The sequence below is a fragment of the Diadema antillarum genome, unplaced genomic scaffold (genome assembly GCF_040938485.1).
Source record: "Diadema antillarum isolate AM-2024a unplaced genomic scaffold, OU_Dant_1.0 seq00000550_RagTag, whole genome shotgun sequence".
NCBI classification, from domain to species: Eukaryota; Metazoa; Echinodermata; class Echinoidea; order Diadematoida; family Diadematidae; genus Diadema; species Diadema antillarum.
The window spans coordinates 1223915-1248491 of record NW_027271495.1 but is presented as its reverse complement, the minus strand read 5'-3'; the positions used below and the strand labels follow the sequence as shown (position 1 = coordinate 1248491).

The 24577-nt window shown below is 39.2% G+C and overlaps 1 protein-coding gene across 1 annotated transcript in view; it reads left to right on the top strand.

Moving 5' to 3' along the window:
• The window catches only part of LOC139734880 (ADP-ribosylation factor-like protein 3), a 37369-nt gene extending 23538 nt beyond the window's left edge, over positions 1-13831 (top strand). The window contains exons 3-5 of the mRNA XM_071645662.1: positions 10271-10377; positions 10851-11036; positions 13790-13831. Coding sequence (XP_071501763.1) covers positions 10271-10377; positions 10851-11036; positions 13790-13831 — 335 coding nt within the window. The remainder of the gene's footprint in view (positions 1-10270; positions 10378-10850; positions 11037-13789) is intronic.
• The last annotated feature ends 10746 nt before the right edge of the window (positions 13832-24577 follow it).

Genomic DNA, 24577 nt, shown 5'->3' with positions numbered 1-24577 from the left:
GAAAGTTCCAGTTTTCAACTTAAATAGTAGCGATAGCTTGTAAGAGTAAATTAGCATCCCTCTGACTATTTTTGGTCAATATGCATACTCTTAACCCTATTCTAACTGAGTGGGGGGGGGGGGGGGGGGGTCAAATGGGTCAAATTGACCCCCCCCCCCCCCACGTTTCGCGTCACGATTCTGCAACGCGCAAAGATTTTGCCGCGTCGTTTCACAACTTTTTTCATTGAAGTCTTCCGCATATTTTGAGACCAAATTTGCGACGTCTGAGTACACCGTTCTGAAGTTACGTAATGTTATGCAAATGCATGTCAACCGGAAAACAGCTCAAATTCATGATATCGTGTGCAAATTGAATGTAAATTGTGTTTTTGGGGTTAAATTGATATAAATTATAGTATTTCATCTTTGAACCATTGAAATTAATCAATTCTATATAGTGTAGATAAGCCTGAAAAAGTGCCTGCAACAAATTTTGAAAAACAACAGAAAACACAAGGTCGAACAATCAATAAAATACATAAGAAATTAACAAAACAATAAAAAACAAAAGAAATTGGTTTTGACTGTGCTTTATTTTTAAATGAAAATTGGTTTATATGTCTTGAGGAATTTTGACACAAAAATTTAGCAATACTTCAGTCTTTTTTATGGAGTTATAGGTGAAAATATGATTTCATGCACAACTTTGCATAATCAATTTATTAAAAATAGAAAGGCAATATTTTTCTATTGTATGACCATGTAATCTTGTAGTTGACATCCAGCTCTATCTTCAGGAAAAATTTCGCAGCGATCGCGCGATCGGTGGCCGAGATCTGAAGGGGGGGGGGGGGGGGGGGGGGGGGGTCACCCCCAGTAAAAACTCCTCCCAGTTAGAATAGGGTTAAGCCAGCTGGACAGAGCGATCAATGGGCGCGATTATCACCACGCGTGGTTAACCTAAACAATGCTCGGCCGGCTTGTTCGGTTTCAGTGTTGTTTTTTGTTTCCCCCTTTTAAAAACGAAGGTTCCTTAGTCCAGCCATTGTTTTCGCTTCCTGCTCAAGACATTGAACAGTTCAGCAAAGCTGAAGTTTAGATCACTAAACGGCGACATGAACTCATGATGATAATAGGACTTAGATCACAGCCGAAAGTGCGCTCCTTCATTACTCTAGAATGAGAAAGAATACCCTGTCTGTGTTCAAAGTTGGGTTACGGACGATGAAAAAAAAAAAAGGTTTGAATCATGAATTGTCGGATGACGTCGGCAGATTGATGATATAAATATTAGCGTATCTTGGGAAAGATTAAGTAATGATGAGCCCAATGATATCGCAGGGCTCCAAACTAATTTTTATTTTTGACCACCAAAATCATTGATTTCTTTTTTCTTTTTTTTTTGGTGGCCAAAAAAATCAAGAAAAACATAGGAAAAACTAAATCGGTCCTACTAAAAACAATTATTAAGCATTACTGACGTGACAGGTACCCATGTCTAAAATAAATGAATACAAAAGTAGATCATCTCAATCACTATTATTCTGAATTCTAAGATTTAGCAAATAGGCTTATAGATAATTATAAAAGTTGATGCCTATGCTATTAGGTGGTCATAGCTTACTTTTGGGATGAGAAAGTGGGAGCATTTCCAGATTGTTTGTTTTAGCATTGTAAAGAGCCGAAAGTTACCGCTATTCATTTCTGATTGTAAAAGCAATCATCCAACATTTACTATAGTATGTTAGAACCTTACGGAGCCGAATATTACCGTTAATCATTGTCAAATACACTGTATAAAAGCAAACAACCGACATTCATTTTAGCATCTTATGGAGCTGAATGTTACCCTTATTGATTTCCGAATGTGAAGCAAACATCCTCTATTTATTTAAGCATCATACTGAGCCTATGTATACCATTAATCATTTTCAAATGTGAAAGCAATAATCTGTTATTTATGTTTGCATTGTACCAGAGCTGCCAACCGTTCCGAAAAATTCGTATACGAAAAATCGAAGGGAATACGACAATATGAAAACGTCCTTAGAAAGTACGAATTCACAGTGGGGAAAAATAATGGGTAAAAATATAGCAAACGCACGTCGCATGTGCCATGTTATCTGTATTCAGCTGGGATATCGATGCAACGCGTACGCACCGTATGTGGAAAGCGCTGAATAGAAAAATGTGCGCACACGCATATCGCTGCTTGCGTACTGTGTACACCGAACAGAACTTCGCGCGCGTGAACCCCTGTCGCCTACGGACCCTGGATGTTTACATGGATCGCCGTGGTATCCCAATGTGTGGCCGGCCGGTGTAGCGGCAGATAGCGTTCCGCGGCGTTTTTTGTTCTAAAACAGTATCCGCCGGCATGTAGCCAGCTGCCACTACAGTACCGTATGAGGCGGGGTGAAAGCGTCCCGTTGTGCAATGTCTGCTTCTTTTTCTCTTCTTTTCATCCTCTTGTCCCTTGCCTCCCAAGTACGAAATGATTTTTAGAGTGTTGTCTGTTTTTTTTTTTATAACGCTATTGCATCATTTTCTGCGAGGAAGTTGTAGAGGTGAGTTTCTGTTCGTGTATTGATGACTGATGTGCACTGCCCTCTGCAGTATATGTGCAGGTGAAAAGCGTTCGAACTTTCTTTCCAGAGTATCGTGGAAACTCGATTATTTCTAGGCCTATTAAAGGAGATCTCATATAACAGAATACTTATAACAAACTATTTTCCCGTCAAAATGAATCAATTTCCTTTGTTTTGTATCGTTTATTGACTTGATCCCATAGGATCTCGTCGCAATACCGAGTTTTATAATATGTGTGTTTATTTTCGCGTAGCTTTCGGTGCTGCAAAACTTTTGCTAGGGCCTAAGCTTACTACTAAACTTCGTTTTATTTCCGTCGTTTCTCACACCTCGTTTAGTACGATTTCTTACATTTTATATCACTTTATCTGTTCCCTTTATACTTTGAAGTATTTAAACGTAATTCTCTTAGTGTCTCGCACTGTTATTTTCGTAACGGCGATTTCTCCGCTTCGCTGCAATCGAAGCGACGGAGTTTGATCCCAGTCGCTTCGATGTGCTATTTGCTGTCTTTTCTAAATGTTTGTGTTGTTGGGAGGTGCTGATACTTTGTATTTATTATTGAGTTTCCTAGGTATTTATCTCGAGGGATTATGCGTGTTTCTTAATGTTGATCATAGGAAAAGGCTAAAATGATCTTGAGTGATGTCTGATAGTGATGATAACTATGCTGGTGACTGGTGTAAAAAGACGGCTTCCTGTGAATGCTCAGCGTACGTGACGTTTGTTTTATTTCCCTTTCCCTCTAGTCTTCTTTCCCCCTTACTCTTCTTTCCCCTCTCAAGAATGATTAAAAAAAAAAAAGAAATTACGTACACCTAACAACAAAACGAACCATGTGCTATAGCAACTTTCGTAAAGTTAAATCTAAATGTTCAATATCAGCAAAGAATAAGGCGAAAACACGAATGACAATAAATAAAAGCGAAGAGATTGTGTATGCAGTCTCTTCGGCTCGAAGAAACTTGACACCCCACCCCTCTCCCTTGTGGAAATTTCCACAAAAGCAGGTGCCACACCCAGGTGCGTGCCAGACGAAAGAATGCGCGCATTGGAATAAACAGCGTGTAAGTATCCTGGAAATATCGATCGAAGAACCAGCTCATTAGTTGAATTAAAGGAAAAATTCCAAAGATATCATGGTTCTATGTCTATAGCCTTTCATTTGGCGCATAGCAGGGAACATCGAAGAGTCGATTATAGTGTACTTGATCGAATATCTAATGTTCCCTGAACAATAACAAAAGGATTGATTATTTAGTCAATTAAAAATGCAATCACAGAAATACATGAAAGGTCTCGTATGCCCAGACAAATTCACTACGAGAAGGTCCAATGAGATGCAGTCATCACCTGGTTAGACAGCAAAATACAACGTGTAATGACAATTAATTTCAGTTCACGCGCATCAAAACTGCTTATTACTTTTCAAAGTTTTGGCTATCAACATTCGTTCGTGGGTGTATTTTGTTTGTTTGTTTGTTTGTTTTGTGTGTTTTTCCCTCGTGAAAGACGTAATGATTTCTTCATATCGAACGTAAATTGCATGTTTACCGTAAACAAGCCATTCAGCTCAGCTCAGCTATGGCGCATTCGATCCATCGAACTTGCAGTAACCTCTTATAGGCAGGAGCACATGGCGCATTCATTTAAACTTGAAAATGAAGCCACGTGTTTGCACCACATCGGCGCTTCCACACACAGCGCGGCATTTTGCGATCATCGTTATAGCAGACTTTCCGATTCCAGTCAGGGGAAAAGGAATTGGAATACTTCGAAAAATACTGATGTTTAAAATCCAATAAAATGAAAAAAGCCTGAAAACAACGCATGATTATGTTTTGATAGTACATAATTGGAAACACAGAACAGAGTTTTGCATCCGCTCACACAGAAGCTCACTTGAGAAGATCAAGCATTCCCCGTCCCCTGCTAGAAAATGGAAGCTTCCATAATCAGCCCAGAAAGATTTTGGAGGTACAAACTTGCACTTGTACACATTGCGAGAAAGCAATCAATCAATGTTTAGAGCCTGTAGGCCTCATAGCAAAAAGAGGGAGATTGAAAAAAATACGAATTCTGGTGGAAAATACAAATTTTGGAGCTGCTGAGTACTAATTTGTGCTTCGAAAGGTTGGCAGCTCTGTCGTATACGGAGCAGAATTTAACAGTTAGTCATTTCCAAATATAAAAAGCAAACATCCGACATCTATTTTATCATCGTACGGAGCCGAATGTCACTGTTGTCCACTTGCGAAAGTGAAATGAGTCATCTGACAATTATTTCATCATATCGTACGGGGCCGAATTTTGAACGTCAAGGCAGACATCAGACAGTTTTTTTTTTTGTGTGTGTGTGTTTTGTTTTGTTTTGTTTTTGTTTTGTTTTTTACCATCAAACGCAGCCAAATGTTACTATTCATTTCGAAATGTAATACACATGTAGCAAATATCCGACATTTATTTTAGCATAGTACGGAACAGAATGTAACTGCTATTCACTTCCAAACGTAAAAGCAATCATGTGACATTAATCATTTTGGCATCTTCCGGAGCCGAATGTTATTGCTATTTATTTGCGAAAGTACATAGCAATATAAATTATAAGCAAGCATCCGACATTTATTTAAACATCGTACGGAGTTGAATATTATTATCATTCATTTCCGAAAGTCGAAGGGAGCTGATTGTTATTGTTATATTTCGAACGTAAAACCGAATATCAGACATTTATTTTATCATCGTATATATGGAGTTATTTTGGTTAGTCATTTCCGAACGTCACAACAAACATGCGTTATTTATTTTAGCATCTTCCGGAGCTGAATGTTATTGCTATTTACTCTTGAACATAAAAGCAAACATCAGACATTTATGTTATCATATACACGGAGTTGAATATTATTGTGTTCATTTCCGAACCATCGAACGCAGCTGAATGTATACTGTTATTCATTTCGAAATTTAAAAGCGAACATCCAACAGTTATTTTAGCATCGTATGGAGCAGAACATTACTGCTATTCACTTCCGAACGCAAAATCGTATATACGGAGTTGAATATTTTTGTTATTAATTTCCGAACGTCACAGCAAACATTCGACATTTATTTTAGCATCTTCCGGAGCTGAATGTTATTGCCATTTACTCTTGAACATAAAGGCAAACATCAGACATTTATGTTATCATCGTATACACGGAGTTGAATATTATTGTGTTCATTTCCGAACCATCGAACGCAGGTGAATGTTACTGTTATTCATTTCGAAATTTAAAAGCGAACATCCGACAGTTATTTTAGCATCGTATGGAGCAGAATATTACTGCTATTCACTTCCGAACGTAAAAGCAATCATCTGACATCTATTTTGTCATCTTCCGGAGCCGAATGCTATTGCTATTTACTTTCGAAAGTACAGGCAATCATCCGTCATTCATTTTATTATCGTAAGAAGTTGAATATTTTTGTTATTTATTTCCGAACGTCAAAGGGATCATTCGACATTTACTTTAGCATCTTCGGGAGCTGAATGTTATTGCTATTTACTTCCGAACGTAAAAGCAAACATCAGATATACATTGTATATTTTATAAACCTATATACGGAGTTGAATGTCATTGTTATTCATTTCCGAACATCAAAGCAATCATTGAACATTAATTTTACCACCGAACGCACCTGAATGTTACTGTTATTCATTTCGAAATCTAAAAGCAAACATCCAACAGTTATTTTAGCATCGTATGGAGCAGAATATTACTGCTATTCACTTCCGAACGTAAAAGCAATCATCTGACATTTATGTTAGCATTTTCCGAAGCCGAATGTTATTGCTATTTATTTTCGAAAGTAAAAGCAAATATCCGTCTTTTATTTTATCATCGTACGGAGTTGAATATTTTTGTTATTCATTTCCGAACGTCAAAGGGATCATTCGACATATAGCCTACTCAAGCATCTTCCGGAGCTGAATGTTATTGCTATTTACTTTCGAACGTAAGAGCAAACATCCGGCATTTATCTTATCGTCTTACGGAGTTGAATATTATCATTCACTTCCGAACGCCAAAGCAAACATTCGGTATTTATTCCAGTATCATACGGAGTCAAATGTCACCGTGATTCATTTCTAAAATCAAAAGTAAACATGCGACATTCATTTTTGCGTCTTACGGAGCCGACTGTTACCACTGTTCATTTTCAAAAGTAAAGGCAAACATCCGACTTTTTTTGTAGCCCGATTGGGCCACCGAATTTTCAGCAATGAAATTTTGGTGGCGCAGGTCGTTAAAAGTCGTGAATAGCGAGATGATCGTAACCGATGTCGATATGTTCTAATAATTATTGATACTTGAGTGATGAACGCATGTGCACAACTTCCGCAGGTGTACTTCTTTAGAAAGTAGCGAACAATCAAGGCAGTGGACATCAGAGTGTGATTAAATCGAAAAGAAGCCCCTGAAATCGGAATTTGATGAAAATGGGCAAAGTCGGAACTCCATGAAATGTATTTTGATTGAGCGGTCAAAATAAAGCTTAACGGGAATGTGCCCTTGAATACCCTCGTCCACCCTCGTCCACCCTCGTCCAACCCGCGTCAATCGAGACGCAAATTCCCGAGGATGGATTATCCGTGCGGGCGGATGGACTCGTCCACTGAACGCGTATACCCGCGGGTACCCGCGGGGATACGCGTCAGTGGCCTCGTCCAGATCTCGGAAAAGCGTGACGTTTCCCGCGGTCGGCACTGTAGAACCTGCTTAGTCCCTCATCAGACTCTTGAAGACGCCTTAGGTCATCCCTAGACATGGAAGGCAAAGGGGAAACTGTCTCTGGCTCCATACCCTTTGACCGGGCATGCACCTCATTCAACAGTCCATGTGTCATACCTTCATAGACACCTGTACGAACTTCTGGCGGCACAGGAGTAGGATTATCAGCAATGACTTGTTCTTGCTGAACAGACGTCAGGGTGACTTCTTCCAGTCGAGCAGAAGTAGGCTGAACACCATGTTGTGTCTTCCTGCTCAGGGAGTCGGCGTTTCCATTGGACTTCCCTGATCGGTACTTGATCTTAAACCGGAATTGAGCAAGGTCAGCAGCCCACCTAGTCTCAGTTGCTCCTAACTTTGCAGTGGTCTGTAGATAGCTGAGGGGATTGTTGTCCGTGTAGACCTCAAATTCGGCACCAATGAGTAGATCACGAAATTTCTCAGTGATTGCCCACTTTAGAGCAAGCAATTCCAATTTCATGCTCGAGTAGTTATTCATATTGCGCTCATTGGGTTTTAAGCTCCTACTGGCATAGGCAATGACCACTTTCCTCTGCCCCTGCACCTGAGAGAGAACAGCACCTAAGCCGAAGTAACTGGCATCTGTCTCCAGGATGAATGGCAGCTCAAAGTCGGGGTAGCCTAACACAGGGGGGTGATACAAGTGCTTCTTTGAGGGTGACAAAGGCTTTCTCACACTCCGCGGTCCAGTCTGTTGAGACGTTTCTTGTGTTGTTATGCCTGGTCTTCTTCTTTGTGGTTTTCCTAACATCTTCCGGCTGTTTCAGGAGGTTATGGAGGGGTGCTGCGATCTGCGCGTAGCCTTGAACGAATCGACGATAATAGCCAGACAGCCCTAGAAAACCTCGGAGATCTCGCTCTGTCACTGGCGGAGGCCATTCCTGTACTGCACGCACCTTCTCTGGATCTGGAGTTGTACCTTCGCTTGACACTACATGCCCCAAGTAATGTACCTTCGTCCTGAAAAGTTGACACTTTTCAGGCTTGACTTTCAGGTTCAGTGTAGCTAAGCGAGAAAGCACCGTCTCAAGCCTGTGCAGGGTCTCTTCAAATGTAGCACCAAATATCAGGATGTCATCGAGATACACCAGAAGAGACTGGAAATTGAGGTCTCCAAAGGCCTTATCCATCACACGCATGAATGTCGCCGGCGCGTTACACAGTCCGAACGGCATTCTGGTGTACTCATAAAGCCCACCTGTTCCAGTTCTAAAGGCTGTCTTCTCGATGTCCTCTTCGGCTACTGGAAGCTGGTTGAATCCATGAGCCAGATCCAAGGAGCAGAAGTATTTTGCTCCCTTGAGTGCTTGCAGAGCCTCCTCGATCCGTGGGAGAGGGTATGCGTCTTTATGCGTCTTAGAATTAAGAGCCCGGTAATCTACACAGACCCTCAATTTACCGTCCTTCTTTCTCACAAGAACAATAGGTGATGCATAGGGACTGGACGACTCTCGGATGATTCCCCTCTCCAGTGACTTCTTGAGATAGTCTCTCACTTCGTCCCAGTGATGTGGAGGGATTCTGCGGTACGGGATCTTTACTGGTCTGTCGTCTTCTGTTACTATCCTGTGGCTGACAAGGTCACAATATCCTATGTCTTCATCATCCTTGCTAAAAGTGTGCTGAAATTTGGAGAGGGTTGTGAGGAGTTGCCTTTGCTGGTCATTGGTAAGCTCACCAACATCTAACCTGGATACAAGTTCATCAACATCACCACTGTGTAATCCATGTTCGACGATGGAGGCAGGTTTCAATACGCCGATGGGGGTTCTTGGGGGAAGGTACACATCTTTATCGCTGAAGTTAGCCACCTGCATGGGCACTCTACCCTTGTCGTCCACTGTCACCAACGCAGCTCCTAGGGTAACTCCTTGTGGTAGCTCAGCTACATGGGACACATGACGCTCAAGGAGGACCTCTCGTCTTTGCCCAACAGAAGCGGGTTCACAGGATCCATCAATTACTGTTACTGTGCGAGCTGGAATTAAAATAGCAGTATTTCCTGCAATTCTAACAGTTCTGATATCAGCTTGGGGCCTATACACTTGGAGTGCATAGAGCATGTTGGCCTGTGCTTCATTCCCAGACTCTTTGACCTTCTGCAAATATTGATCCCCGTGTAACGACTGAAGCTCCGCCTGAACATCCCTTAATACATTAGAACCGAGGACCACTGGAATTCTTTTCTTTCTTAATTGTGTCGGCAGGATAAACGCACTCATAGGCCGAAGTTACGTTTCATCTCTTTTTATTCCGCTCAGAAATAAATAATAAAAAAGAAAACCCCTGGCCACCTAGCCTGTGCTCATAAGGAATGTACAGTAACTGGCGAGTGAATGTCCAGTTACAGAATTACAAGAATTCTGCTGGCTCCATGTTTGCAGAACCTTCAGGCTGCAGATTTTCTGGGCAAATTTCGGATTTGAGGAGATGCTCAGTGGGAGATGTTCACCTTGGTAGAGCAGCTAGAACAATGGCAAATTTGGGGTCTTCGTGCACCCACAAAGAACTCTCTAGCAGCTCTTAGCTGGCTTGGGATTAAATATGCAAATTAAGCTACTTGCAGACTGCTCCACTCTTAATGATTGGGGGGGGGTGCATCTCAGGAGGGGGCATCTGCAGGGTCAAATATACTGGGGACAACTTTACTACTGCACTTTTGCAATGTTACAATAAGAAGCACTTTCATTGTATTCTGGCATTTGGCGATTTGTTGATCGCTTTGGGCGGGTTTGTGCGTTTCAGCAGAATATGTGAACTTGGCGCGCAGTCGACTGAGTTGTGCATGCGAACATGGCACATAAAGAGTTAAAGATAATGATACTTTAGTAGCACCAGTAACATTAACATTATTCTGAAGATCACTGAAGCAGTTCTCATTTTTCTGTTTACCCTGTCTTCTGCAGGTCAGAGGAAGATCCGCTCCTACTGGTCAAACTACTTTCAAAATACAGAGATGATAATCTATGTCATAGACAGCTCAGATACAAAGAGATTTGAGGAGACTGGAGAAGTAAGTACAGTTAGCAGTACTTGGTTCAGATTGTACACACTTGGAGCCAGGGAGTTATAAAATGCATCAAAGTATTTTTTTTTTCTTTTGGTGTGTGTGGGGGTTTTTTTTGTGTGTGTGTTAATGCTTTGGTCGTGAATGTCTGTAGATGTCAGACATGTATTTAAAGGTAAAACTGTTGAAACTTGTAATCTCTGTACAATGTTCACATGAATCTGAATCTGAATGATATTGTTTGTAACTGTGTTTGATAATGATGGTATTGCAAAAGAAGTCAGTAAGGTTCTTTCTTTCTACCCATTACAATTTTTTTTTTCATCTTTCCAGTCATTTCTTTTGAACTGAAACAAATGCACAGGTGGTGCATTTCATAATGCTGTTGTTCTTAAAGGAAACATACAAAGTTTACATTTATTCTTTGTAATTTATTGATCAATTGATTGATTGACTGATTGATCTGTTTGGTAATTCAGGAACTCGCACATCTGCTTGAGGAGGAGCAGTTGAGAGGCGTTCCGCTCCTCGTGTTTGCCAACAAGCAGGACCTGGTAGGGGCGGCACCAGCATGCGAGATCGCCGAGGGCCTGAACCTGCACACCATCCGAGACCGGGTCTGGCAGATACAGGCCTGCTCGGCTATCACCAGTGAAGGAATACAGGTAGTGGTATTGAAAATTTTGATCTGCAGCTTCCTTTATTGGCAGCTAACTTCATTGTTAACTTCACTGACTGACTTACTCGATATAGATTATGATGATAATGATGTGATCTCATTTTCAAAGGAAGCCTCTTCAGTTTCAGAACATCTCCATCCCATATGCCCTCCATTTTGATGAATGATAGATTTATAACTGTAGCTGGTGTTGATATGGGTTGGATGATTAATTACCACATGTTCAACTTGTGCCAAACTGGTGGTACACTGTACACTATTTCCCTTTACAGAGTACTAGTATTTGTCTCTAGAAATCTATAGAATGGTGTATGATACATTAACCCTATATCAACTGGGGGGGGGGGGGTCATATTGACTCCCCTCGACATTTCGCGCCATGATTCCGCAACGCGCAAAGATTTTGCCGCGTCGTGTATGACTTTTTTTGTTGAAGTCTCCCGCATATTTTGAGACCAAATTTGCGACATCCGGGTACACCATTCTGAAGTTACGTAATGTTTTGCATACATGAATATGCAAGTCAACCCGAAAACAGCTCAAATTCATGATATGGTGTGCAAATCCAATGCATATTGTGTTTTGTTAAAGGCAGACGATCGTCATCCCTAATGGTACATTAACTCCGAACGACCGAAGTTTGTGCATGCAATTGCGCAATGCCAGACAGCGTGTTGCTTTCATCTCCGTGCCGCACAAACCACTCGCCACGATTGTATGACTTTAAATTTATATAAATTAGATTATTTCAACTTTTAATCATAGAAATTAATCAATTCTAATGTAGATAAGCTTGAAAAAGTCCCTGCAACAAATTTTGGCCAAAAAACAATAGAAAACAAAAGGTCCAAAAAACAAAATACATAAGAAATTAACAAAACAATAAAAACCAAAATAAATTGATTTCGATTGTGCAATTTTTGTACAAGAAAATTGTTTGATTTGTCTTGAGGAATTCTGACACAAAACTTGACCAATCCTTCAGCCTTTTTGATGGAGTTACAGGTGAAACTATGATTTCATGCATAAATTTACATAAATAATTTACTAAAAATAGAAAGTCAATATTTTTTTATTGTATGACCATGTAATCTTGTAGATGACATCCGGCTCTATGATCAGGCAAAATTTTGCGGCGATCGCGCGACCGGCAGCCGAGATCTGAAGGGGGGGGGGGGGGGGGGGGGGGGGGGCAACCCCCCTCCACCCCCCAACCCCGAGTAAAAACTTGGTCTCAAATAGCCTAGTTGAGATAGGGTTAAACCAAAAAAAAGATAATCTGTGGACAGTTTTGAGTTGTAAGGTCAAAGGTCAAATTAAAATTTTAAAATTTTACTTGTTTTCCTTCATATCTCAGAAATGACTCTAAAAGGCAGGGTGGTCCCATGAGGGGTTTCAGCATGTCGCTGCAACATGCTCAAATTCTTGCGCAACATCCTCAACCTTTGTGCAACATCCTCAACAGCTAGCAAACATGCCATGCAACATCCTCAAAAATTTGCAACAAGTTCAAATAAAATGAATTCAAACATGTGAAAAACATGTGCAAAAGATAAGAAACATCAAACTACCTGATACTAGATATTTGTGTGCAAAACATGAGAGAGGACATTGAATGTAAGCAGCACAAAGAGAGATTAGCTGTGAAATATTGTGTACTACATGCTCGTGATGTGAGCTCTGCGCACATACAGTTTCTGCAATCTTTTTTCAGATTCTGAGCCAGCAACATGCTCTAATTTCAAGTTGTGGACCACCCTGATTTATCTTCATGAAACTCAGTAGGCTTACTTGTATTGCCTGACTTTGATTCTCTATACATTAAATTTACAAATTACACTACTGTATAAGCTCCTATTTGTGCGTACAGATGATTTTGCGAATGAGGAGGTCACAGACATTTTCACAAGATTTGTTTTTTTTCGTGATTTTGTCACCAAGGCTATTTTAAGTGCGCAAATGCTTGTTGCTTTGAGACATTTTCGCATGTTAAATTCACTGTCCAACAGTGATTAGCAAAATTTGCAAAAATAACAGCTTATACATTATTTGATGCTGAAATTACAGTTTTCTCCATATCCTCCTTCTTTTTAAGTGTGGATATATTTAGCAGTGTATTTGGTACTGAATACAATTTTGTACATTGTCATTATGCATCTCGAGTCCACACAATAATTATCTGGGGATTGTTTTGGGCCGTGGGGATGTAGGTCAAGTGAAAATGCTGAAATTTCCTGTTTTCCATATTTTGAATGTGGCTCAAAGTATTGTGATGAAATTTGATGTATGATTACCAGATAATGACTATTTGGCAATCATGTCAAATTGTCTTCTCACATTGGCAATATGTACTTCTGGCACATTAGGAGAATAATGCGATGTGGTGGAGACATACGCCATACACCACTTGTACCAGTTGCCATAGCGACCGCCGTAGCAACATTTTATTGATAGTTCTTGCATAAACAATGTGAACTAATGGCCTTTGAATCATTGATCCATCAAGGCCCATTTAAGGTATTAAAAATTAAAGCATAATCTTTTTAAATGGAAATGATGGGCACTTTTGATGTTACATTCACACACTGCCTTCATGTTGTATCCCATACCGGTCCTGAAGAGTGAAATATGAGATCTGCTGATTTTCTTTACAATATTGGACATTGACGACAAGAAAATTGACACTGATGTTACTGTTTTGATCACAATTTTTCTTTACTTTTTTCTTTACCTTTACAGCCTGGATTAAAGTGGATAACAGATCACATTAAGGCAACGTGAGTGGAACAGTTTTTCCTACAGAGGGGCATGTGATTGCTTCACACACTCCAACAAAACAAGCCTTGAAAATGTTGTCATAGTATGTGATTCTTGCTGCTTTCTGGACTGATCTAACTCGTGGACAACGTGTCTGACACTGTTACGTAGTGTTGCTCCATGTACAAAGTGCATTTTCACAGACAATAGATTTCTTAAAGAGATAAATCATCCATGGAGACATTTTGTTTGTTGTAAAGATTGGGTATGTCAAAGTACAAGTTACGAGAGAAATTAGGAAGATTGTAAGGTATTATAATCTATTTGTAGAAAATGTCTACACATGCCACTTGCAAGCACTTTGTCATGCTCTCAGAACTAATCAGTGGGCATATCATTGCACCAAAATGAACCCTAGAACTTCAAAGAGTGCACTATACTCCAACAGGTTGGTTCATGGCTTGATATTTTAGCATTATGGATGTTGCCTAGAAAGAGAATCTTGATATTGTATGAAAATGTATTTGCCCAAACACACACAATGTATCATGAGCATATCCCTTGTTGCACAAGAGTCCATGGCATGCTGAAGGGCCTGGGAAGGTCTAGGGTATGTTGTGTGCTCTGTGACACCATCCTATTTGTAGGAAGCCCTGTTGTCAAACATTTGACTACAATGAATGAACTTCCATCCATGGATGAAAATCTTATAATAATGAAACTGTCAACCTTGCCTAAAGTCATATCTTATTTGGACAGAAGAAATAGCTTCGACTTAGAGAAATTTCGACTTATGAGAGATGAGAATCAATAGAATATAAAGAGATGAAATAAATGAGTCCTTGACAATAGAGGTGGGCTATAGAGGGTCAATTTTAGGTCACATTTTTAGAGCATGCTCATCACACCTTAGTTTGATGACTTTGTGCCTACTGACACCATTTTTGAAAAAAAGAACGAAAAAAATGCAAAATCCGGGGTGCCCCGGCCAAAATCATAAAAAATCCAAGATGGCCGCCGTTTCGGCTTCAAAAAGACATTTTTGGCTATAACTCGGCTATTTTTTGGTCTATTGTGATGGTTTTGGTCTCTAACCCCATGTTTTAGGGATCAAGAAAATGGATTATAATGATAATTTTAGTGTAAAACATAATCTTCCACATGAAACTAACCTTTTCCCCACATTTAGGGTTAAATTTTCCTTGTCCTTTACCCCTACCCCACCCGCCATTTTTTGCACTTTTTCATGTATTTTTTTTCAAGTCATGTTGACTACCATACTCTTAATAACAAGTTCTAGCTATCAATCTGGTGTTTTCTACCAACAATACAGAAAGAATACAAGTAACTTACGTTATACATGTATGTGTCATGCAGATACCGGTATGTGGCTGGTGCATTCAGGATGTATGGTAACTGTGAAGCCAGTGCTTACACTGTATCTGCTTTGTAGTGCTAATTAACATTTGGTCATTAGACATGTCGTCATAGTGTACAGTTCTACTGTAGGTGCACAAATTGAATTTTAAAATGACTTGAATAAGCCTTCTATGATATGCCAATATTGTCCAGCACATAGGTGATGTTTTGGCTGGATGATGCATCCCATGAGCCAATATAATTGTACATGGAAAAATCTGCATCAGCAGTACTGTCTGTACATCAGCTTGCTTTGGGCATCACTAGTGCTGATGCTGATCTGTTCCTTTCATTCTTTCCATGTGCTCGATTCTATATGCCTCATGCTCTTGGTCTCAAGACATACCCAGGTACCAGTTTCGTTCACCTTTGTATGTGATCCAATATCACAATGCAGAATTCATTGATGCCCAGTTCACTATCAACAGTTTCTTCAAGTTTGGATTGGGCAGTTGGTTGTATGATGCCATTGGTTGACTTTTGATGGAATGCATTCACCATGTCATCTTCAGTAGGCAGATCAGGGGCAGGGAGATTATAAGACTCTCATCCAGTCAATGGAAGAGTCAAGTTCACCTTCATTTTCACCTCAGATGGGATACAAGTGCAGTATGAAAGCTCTTCACGTAAATAGCTTTGAGTTTGGTAGGATCTTGGGTATCCAGGCATTCCTTGAGTTCGCCCCATGTCTTACATTTCTGTAACAGACATCCTATGCACATACACTGTACCCTACCTGCTTGTTGTGCTTGGGCCACGTTTTGGAATTGGAAAAAAGAACTGGAAACAACTAATAAAGTCAAAGTGGTGATGGTGAAACACCAAAACTAGGCTAAAAGATGAAAAAATGACTGAGCTATGGTATTACTAAACAATGTGTTTTCTAGGCAAGATGGCGGATACAATGTACATCATCCAGTCAAAACATTACCTGTACCTTTGTGCTGGACAATTGGCATATTATAGAAGGCTTATTCAAGTCAGTTTACAAATTCGTACACCTACAGTAGAACTGTACACTTTGACTATTCCAGTATTGTTAAAGGTCTAATGACCAAAATAATGGGCACTATACAGCAGTACAGTATTAGCACTGGTTGCACAGTCATCATGCATCCTGAATGCACCAGCCAAATACCGGTATCTGCATGACACATACATGTATAACGTAAGTTATTTGTATATTTCTTGCTGTGTCGTTGGTAGAAAACACCAGAGAACTTGTTATTAAGAGTAAGGTAGTTAACATGACTTTTAAAAAAATAAAGAAAAAAGTTCAAAAAATGGCGGGTGGGGTAGGGGTAAAGGACATGGAAAATTTAACCCTAAATATGGGGAAAAGGTTAATATCATGTGGAAGATTTGGTTTTACACTAAAATTATCATTATATTCCATTTCCTTGACCCCTAAAACATGGGGTTAGACACGAAAACCATCACAATAGACCAAAAAATAGCCGAGTTATAGCCAAAAATGTCTTTTTTAAGCTGAAACGGCGGCCATCTTGGATTTTTTACAATTTCGGCCAGGGCACCCCGGATTTTGCATTTTTTTCGTTCTTTTTTTCAAAAATGGTGTCAGTAGGCACAAAGTCATCAAACTAAGGTGTGATGAGCATGTTTTGAAAATGTTACCCTCTATAGCCCACCTCTATTGACAAGACTTTCAACTTAAGCGATTATTTAATTTATGCAAGGTTGACTGTAATTGTTAATCTAATTTGCAGGTTTCACAGTGTCAGGAGGTTGTTGGTGATAAGCATGACACACTTTTTGATGGTGTCAACATTTCTTATGGTGCAGAGCAAACAGCATGTTACTCTGATAAGTTAAAGTCCCTTAAGTGTGAAATACCCTGCTGCAACCGGTGCATTTCATTTCATTTCATTCCTTTATTTGAGCATGGCACCTACTTCAGTCCAGAGACTGTTCCTGTGCAGGTCCGTGCTGATGAAAGACAACATAAATGTAGCAGAAATTAAAACAAAACTAAATCATTAAAACGCACACACACACACACACACACACACACACACACACAAAAACAAAAGCATGTAGGCTATATGTGATCCTGCACCACAAAACCAACAAAAAGTTGCCAGACTTGGATTTTAAAGAGCATACTCTAAGCTGTAAAATGATGTATAACTCAATTCAAATGGACTCTCCTAACCTATCTAAATATTGGAAAGAAAGCACACACTGTGGAAAAGTATAAACTGAGAAAAGAGGCTCTGAACTACAGGGTCTATTCAAGCGCTTCATCTTTACTATTAAAGCCATGCTACCTGTGCGATGAATGAGACACAAAACAGGATGTAAACCACGTAGCAACAACAATGAAGGAATTATCAGATTAAGCTGAAATTGAGCATGCTCTATTAATACATTCTGTCTGTGATTAATGTCAACTTTCAGAGCAGTAGCATTATCCTTTCAAAAGTTCTCAGAGTTGAAAGTAGAGAGTGTGCAAAGGATTTTCATGAAATAAAACGGGGCCTCTATTTAAAGATATACCTGATCACACTATTCTACAAAAAGTGGGTTGTAGAAAAAGTGCTGAAAACCCATCTTCCCATTCATTTTGTGATCTCAAACTTAAGAATAGTGTAGAAGTAGAGAGTTCTTTCAGAAAATATGGAAAACTCAAATTAACTTGGTTGACCCATTCAACCCTCTTTGAGTCCTCAGGTAAAATCAAGAGATAGGATTTTTGATGCACGGTCACATATTGTTGCCAACATTCCATATCTTGCTCAAAGAGAGAGCAAGAGAGAACTACTCTGGTTACATTAATGGTCCCTGACTGGCCATTATTGTTTTAACTGTACATATTGATATTGTTTGAATTGTAAATTTTTATGATGAGATATTTATCATAGATGTGTTCTATTGACTAGATTTTCATGAAAGAGTTTGCCTGCCAGCTGTGTGACATTCTATTTTTATAGTATTATACACTTTGTATGCATGATAGCTTGATCAGAAATGCCGTACTCGATCACTGTGTGAAGTTTTCTTGTAATATGTGCTTGAAGTGTTAAGTGCTAACAAAATTCCTTTTATGTGCTAAATATGATCCCACCTGATGTCATTCATAAGTATTTGATGATACAGTGTATACCAATATTGATATCAGTATTTAACTCGGTTCATCAAATGACAAATATGTGAAGCAATATTATGTTGAGAGCAGCTTAACAGTATGAACAGGGTTTAATAGGGTTTGTTTTAGTCCATTTTGGTGTGTACGGTACTGTACGCAACATGCTGTAAACTTTTACAGGGTCCATACATGTACATGGTGTAGATATCCAATCCTTATTTTGTACACCTGTACTGCACCCTATCCCAGTATCGTATTCGTTATGTATATTTCCCAGTTCTTTCAGTTTTTATGAAGTGAAGGATGGTTCTCTTGCCTTGACCTAGTACTGCCAATTGTCCACAGATTCACTCTTAGATGAGGATTCATTCACGTGGATGGACCACTGAAATATATTATCATTCACTGGTAGACAGCATTATAGTAAAATATACATATATTTTGAGATGGATTTTGATGGAAGTAAATACATGTATTGACACAGTACATTAGTGTTGACCATGCTTTATAACAAGCTCATAATGATACATGTATGATACATGTACAGTATATCAAAAGTGCACATATTCTGTGTTCAATGGGAAATGTTAATACAGCTCAGGCTACAATTAGAAGGACAGGTTCACCATCACGTACATACATTGTAATTACTGAGAAAATGCAGCTCAGTATTAGCTGAACACATCACTGAAAGTTTGAGGGAAATTGTGCAATCCATAGGAAAAGTTATAATTTTTTGAAGTTTCAATGCTGCCATTGCTTGTGATGTCACATGCGTAAAAAGGTATAAATGAAATATAAAGAAAATTCAAGATACAGTGTATTTGCACCTTTCTCGCTTAATAAAAGAGCACTTGACTCGCTGCGTTCAGAAGGAAGGCTGGGGGAATAATATTACCCTTAACATACAATTATTGTACCTCAGTAAGGAGTCTAGGGAATGTATACTTTTTTCATAAAATGAAATTTGGTGGAATTCTCATATTTTCCGTATATTGTTCTACACTGTATGCATGTGACATCATACACTGTGTAGTCTTCTCATCCAACAGTGACTGTGCAAAAACTGTAAAAATTCATAACTTTTGAACAATTCGTTCGATTTTCGTCAAACTTGTTCCACTAATATTGCTGTATTCTCTCAATCCACATGTATGGTATATGAAGGTGAATTTGTGTTGAATGTGTTCAAGTGTGCAATGAAGAAATTGCCTTTTGTAGAGAAGCAACATGTACTACTAACATTATATGACAAGCACAAGGCAGGAGTACCAAAAGTACATCGGAAGAGAGTTCCAGAGACATGGAACAGTAATACTGAAGGATCTGTCACCCTACAACTATTGGAACCAGCCCTCCTTTCATGTGAATGTGCATTTTTAGGACTTGAGCCATGATTGACTTCAGATGGCACGAATATGCAACATATCAAATGTGTCCTGGACCTAGAGACCTTTTGACCCATTGAGGACGAGTCGCGAGTATACTCGGACAGGTGTCTATGGGAAATGTGTGTTGTAGCAAAATCAGTCTGTCCTCAATGGGTTAAGAGTGAGATTTAGAATCTTCTATTCCTTTCCTGTAAATTGTGGCTTCTTTTTTCTAATGAAGCAATGTCAAAAAAAAAAAGAGGTCTCACCTTTCTTCGCCAAGTGTGTCACTGTGTGTCAGACATGACACGTTGCAAGATGCCATCGTTATAATAATTATCATTATCAATGAATAACCATGCCTTGTGTGCAGAAGATGATAGAACTTGCAAATGCAGTGTCATTTTGCAAAACTTTTGTTTCCTTGCATGTATCAATATGTTTGTTTCACATCTATAGAGATAGCAGTTGGTAAGCAACCATTTTAGGATGTGGGCGATTATGACTTGTGACTGGAATATGACTTTCATTTATAAATGTCAAAAGTGCCGAGCAGCGTGTACATGTAGTATCTCATTCCTGAGAGCCGGTATGAATCTGTTCTTAAACATTGCAAATTCTTGCCTAATGGTGCATTCATTGTGCCTAGTACAGCCTTATTGTATACTGCACAGCTGCAGTTGTCATCATTCTTATGCCTTGTGTTTTTGAAGACAATTTTACTCACAGTGCACTTCTACCTCAATAGGCGCAGTCAGACTGGCAAAAGATGGAGAAGTTTAAGATCGCAAAGTTTGGGCCATTAGTATGCGCGCAAGAAAGAGTGCGCCGTCCGATGGCAAATGATTGTGACGTAACAATGCACATCTGTACATGACAATGGCCTCACGCTTCAGAAACCGCCGGCAAACAAATCGAGAAGTTTCGCAGGAAGTTTGCTGTCACACTGGCAAAACTTCGAGATCTTAAAGATGGCGATCTTAAACTTCTCGATCTTTTGCCAGTCTGACCGCACCTATTGTATATTTTCTGTGCCTACCACTCCCAGTGTGTGTGATAGCGACAACCGTTGTGCTTAAAATGTTTACTCTATTGACATAGCAATTCCTATCTAGGCACTGTAACAATTTCTGTTGTGACACATGCTTTTACAATGTGGGTCAGTCTACAGGGTTTTGTCAGTTTTTATGACATACTGGTACATTGTACTCAAAATCCAGGCCTCTTTGCAACCAAGCAAATATCTGCCAGTGTTGACTTCAGAAAGAAAATGGTATCACACCAAGATTTACTGCTCAAGCATATTATGTATGTATTTCAATTTCAGACAGGAGCTTTTTTTGCCAATTTGATTTGTGTAAATGTGATGTCTGGGTAACAAAGATACAACCTTTTGTAAGAAAATGAATGTGTTGCGGCAAATCCATGAAAGATTTCTGATTTAAACATGCATTACTGTAGTAGGGGGCAAAGTTCATATTGACGCAGCAAAACTTAACCACATTTCAGATGATTTCCATTGTGTGGAATGAAAAGGGTGATACTTCTGTTATTTGGACATCATGCACTTTGTTGACCCAACCTGATAAACTGGCCCATCTGCGTTCAGTATTAGTGACAGAATCAGGTGTAATGATATGTCATTAGGGTGAGGTTCATGTTGCCTCACATTCTGCTATTAAACATACCAAAAGTTAAAAAAAGGAAAAGGAAAATAGGAATAATCAGTGTGTCTCTACTTGTGTGGAGATCAAAATCATTTAAATCAAAATAAGTGTTCATTACAAAGGGTACAGCATTTGAAAAAGATTTGTATGGGGTTTTTTTTTTGGGGGGGGGGAGGGGGCCTGCCTCCCTCAAATTATACTGAACAATCCCTGCAAAGATTTTAGTCAATGGCACATTTATTATTTATTTTTACATCAGGATTCTGTATTGACCCTTCCAAAATTTCAGTGCAAACATATATGTAAACTTGTATGAGGGTGTAAGTTAAACTTTTTGTTGAGTTTCTGCTGTGATATGGTTGTTTATATTTCACGCCATGAGAAATTATCTAATGTCCAAAGTTTGCCGTGGTTCATTGCCAATTGGTTGAAGTGATCATCTTCCTTGTTTATCTCAATGTCTATGCAGATGTACTCCTTGAATGATTATCGATTATGAACACATCAACAAAGTGCTGTTTGTACTACAATATACATCTAAAGTGTGAGTGCAGTGGATCCCGGCGATATATTGAGCAGTCTTGATAGCATGTGTGCAAACGTACGTTTCCCATGGAAATGGTGCGACATAAATTCCCATTTTGCCGCACCTCCTTTATTGAATAAACTGTTCATGGTACCCTAGTCAGTACTCTGATTTACCAATGTATGTATTACTATCTTGTAATACATGAAAGCAAGATTGGAACCTTGGGAAACTGGATTCTGTGTATTGAAATGTATTCAGTGAATACTGGTGAATTGGTTAGCATGTTATCATCTTAAGGGGGGGGGGGGGTGAACAAAATCATATATATGCATCTATACATTATTCATTTCAGCCCTTATTGTGCATAATGTATACATTTTAAATGTTCAGTTAACTTTGGCTCTCGATTGATAAGAGTATGAACAGGGTCGCGTCCAGTGTCTTTACATGAAATAATGTGAACTCCACTGAATGTGAGTAATATAAAAATGGCATTACATGTAGGTGTTATATGTCTGGAAGTAATTCTAGAAATCACCTTGACGTATCCATAGCAACAAATCTCCATGGTCCCTAGATAAGCACCTGGAGGAAGTATGACATGGAGAACCAATTTCATAAAACTCTGCTACATGTAAAATTGCCACTTGCACTCAAGCAGTTACCACTCAGCTACAGCAGCTGAAAAGCTCGTAGTGGGTTGGTTGTGTCCCTCTTCTACCCTGGCAACTGCATACAGTTGATTGTAAGTTTCAGTTTTTTGCCCAGAGGTGTCAAGACAAGATTACATGAATATACTGTACTCCCAATGTGCTTTTCAGCATTGTTCTGTAATGAGAGCTCTTTAATATTCATCTGCTAAATGTGGTCCCATGTGCATACAGAATGTTGAGGTCTACAGAAAAAAAAAAGATTGAAAATGTATGGCTGATTGCATTGCGTGAAGTACAAAGGTACTTGTCCTTACACTTGCAATAATTGTACTGTGTGGGACCACCACAATTTCCTTGTTTTATAGGGTATCTTGTTATATCAAAAAAAAATGAAACAAAAGACTATGTAAAAAAAAAATGGGACCTGTAAAATCACTTTGTTTTTGAATATCAGGTACATGTATCTTGCTACAGATTATATCCGGCCTTGTTACAACAAGATTCCACTGTTATTCCGATATGGTGAGTGGCAGTAATACTCCAAGACAGTGACCCAAGGTGCATTTTTATGCTTCTACAAAAGTACAGATGTAGTTTAATTGTACATTGTACATGTATTAATCTTTGCTGCACAGTTTCTTCCACACGGTTTGATTATTAAAGTTGTTTGCACGTGCCAATAGAGTAAGACAAATATATTTGAAGAGAGAAAAAAAAAAAAGAATCAGTTTGCATTTGTCATAACTTTGGTCTCAGAAAACATGCAAATGAGATATTTAAAAAAACACAGAAAGATGTGAGGAAATAATCATACAGAGAGATGGTGGAGTTATGTGTAAAAGAGAGATATATGCAGATGGATGATGGATGATAGATTGATGATGGATGGATGGAGGTATGCATGCATGGTGGATGGCTGATGGATGGATGCAGACATGCATGTATGGTGGATGGGTGGATGGATGGATGGATGGATGGCAGTTGGATGGATGGATTGCTGATAGATGCAGGCATGCATGCATATGCATCATGCATGGCATTTTTTTTTTTCTTATCTGCACACTGCAAGAATGGACATTCCTAAGAAGTGACTTCCTCCATCCACACTCTAGCTAGCATGACACCACAGTACTTGAAATTAAATACATCATGTGAGTGATGAACATGCAATATTTATATAATATTGACTGGCCTCGAGGGAGATACCAGAAAATATTGCCCAAACTGAAAGAATATTGCCTGAGTCGAAGACGAGGGCAATATTCTTTCAGTACGGGCAATATTTATCTGGTATCTCCCCCAAGGCCAGTCAATATCATAATTACATGTATTACCTATCCCCTAAGTAAATTAGGAAAATATGTGAATACGGCTATACACTATGATATAGATCAAGCCACATTTGACTACCTGTAGATCATCGCCAACATGTCGAATAATTGAAAAATTGTTCATCAATCATTCAACTCCAACTTTAAAGATACATATGTAGTTGTAACAGGCGAACTTCAAACATCTGAACACTTTTATTCTTTATTTTTGCTTCTGTTTCAATTTGGAGAGTTGTAATAACTGATGGTCACTGTGCAGTTATTGAGCACAAATGGACTAATCATTGTTTGACGCGTAGTGCTGCTGGAACTGGTCGACCTTGTTATGAGTTGATTTATCGGCATTCTTCTGCTGTGCGTGGCGACCTCCTTGAATGTATTTTCTTCGTGGTTGATCGGAATGTTTACATGTAAAGAAGGGAGGTGGGAAGAGAGATTCCACTCCTTCTCTTCCCACCTCCCTGTTTTACAGTGCACTCCAATTATAACGAACACGGTTATAACGAAGTAAAAATTTTGGCTGCGATGTCATCCACTCTATGTATTTCTATTGTTTATTTGTTCAGTTATAACAAAATTCCGGTATAACGAAAGAAAACTGCCGGTCTCAAGGATTTCGTTATAACAGGAGTCCACTGTATATGTAAAACCCCGGATGCTCGTGATATGCTCTAATGTCTCCTGCTGAACTCCCG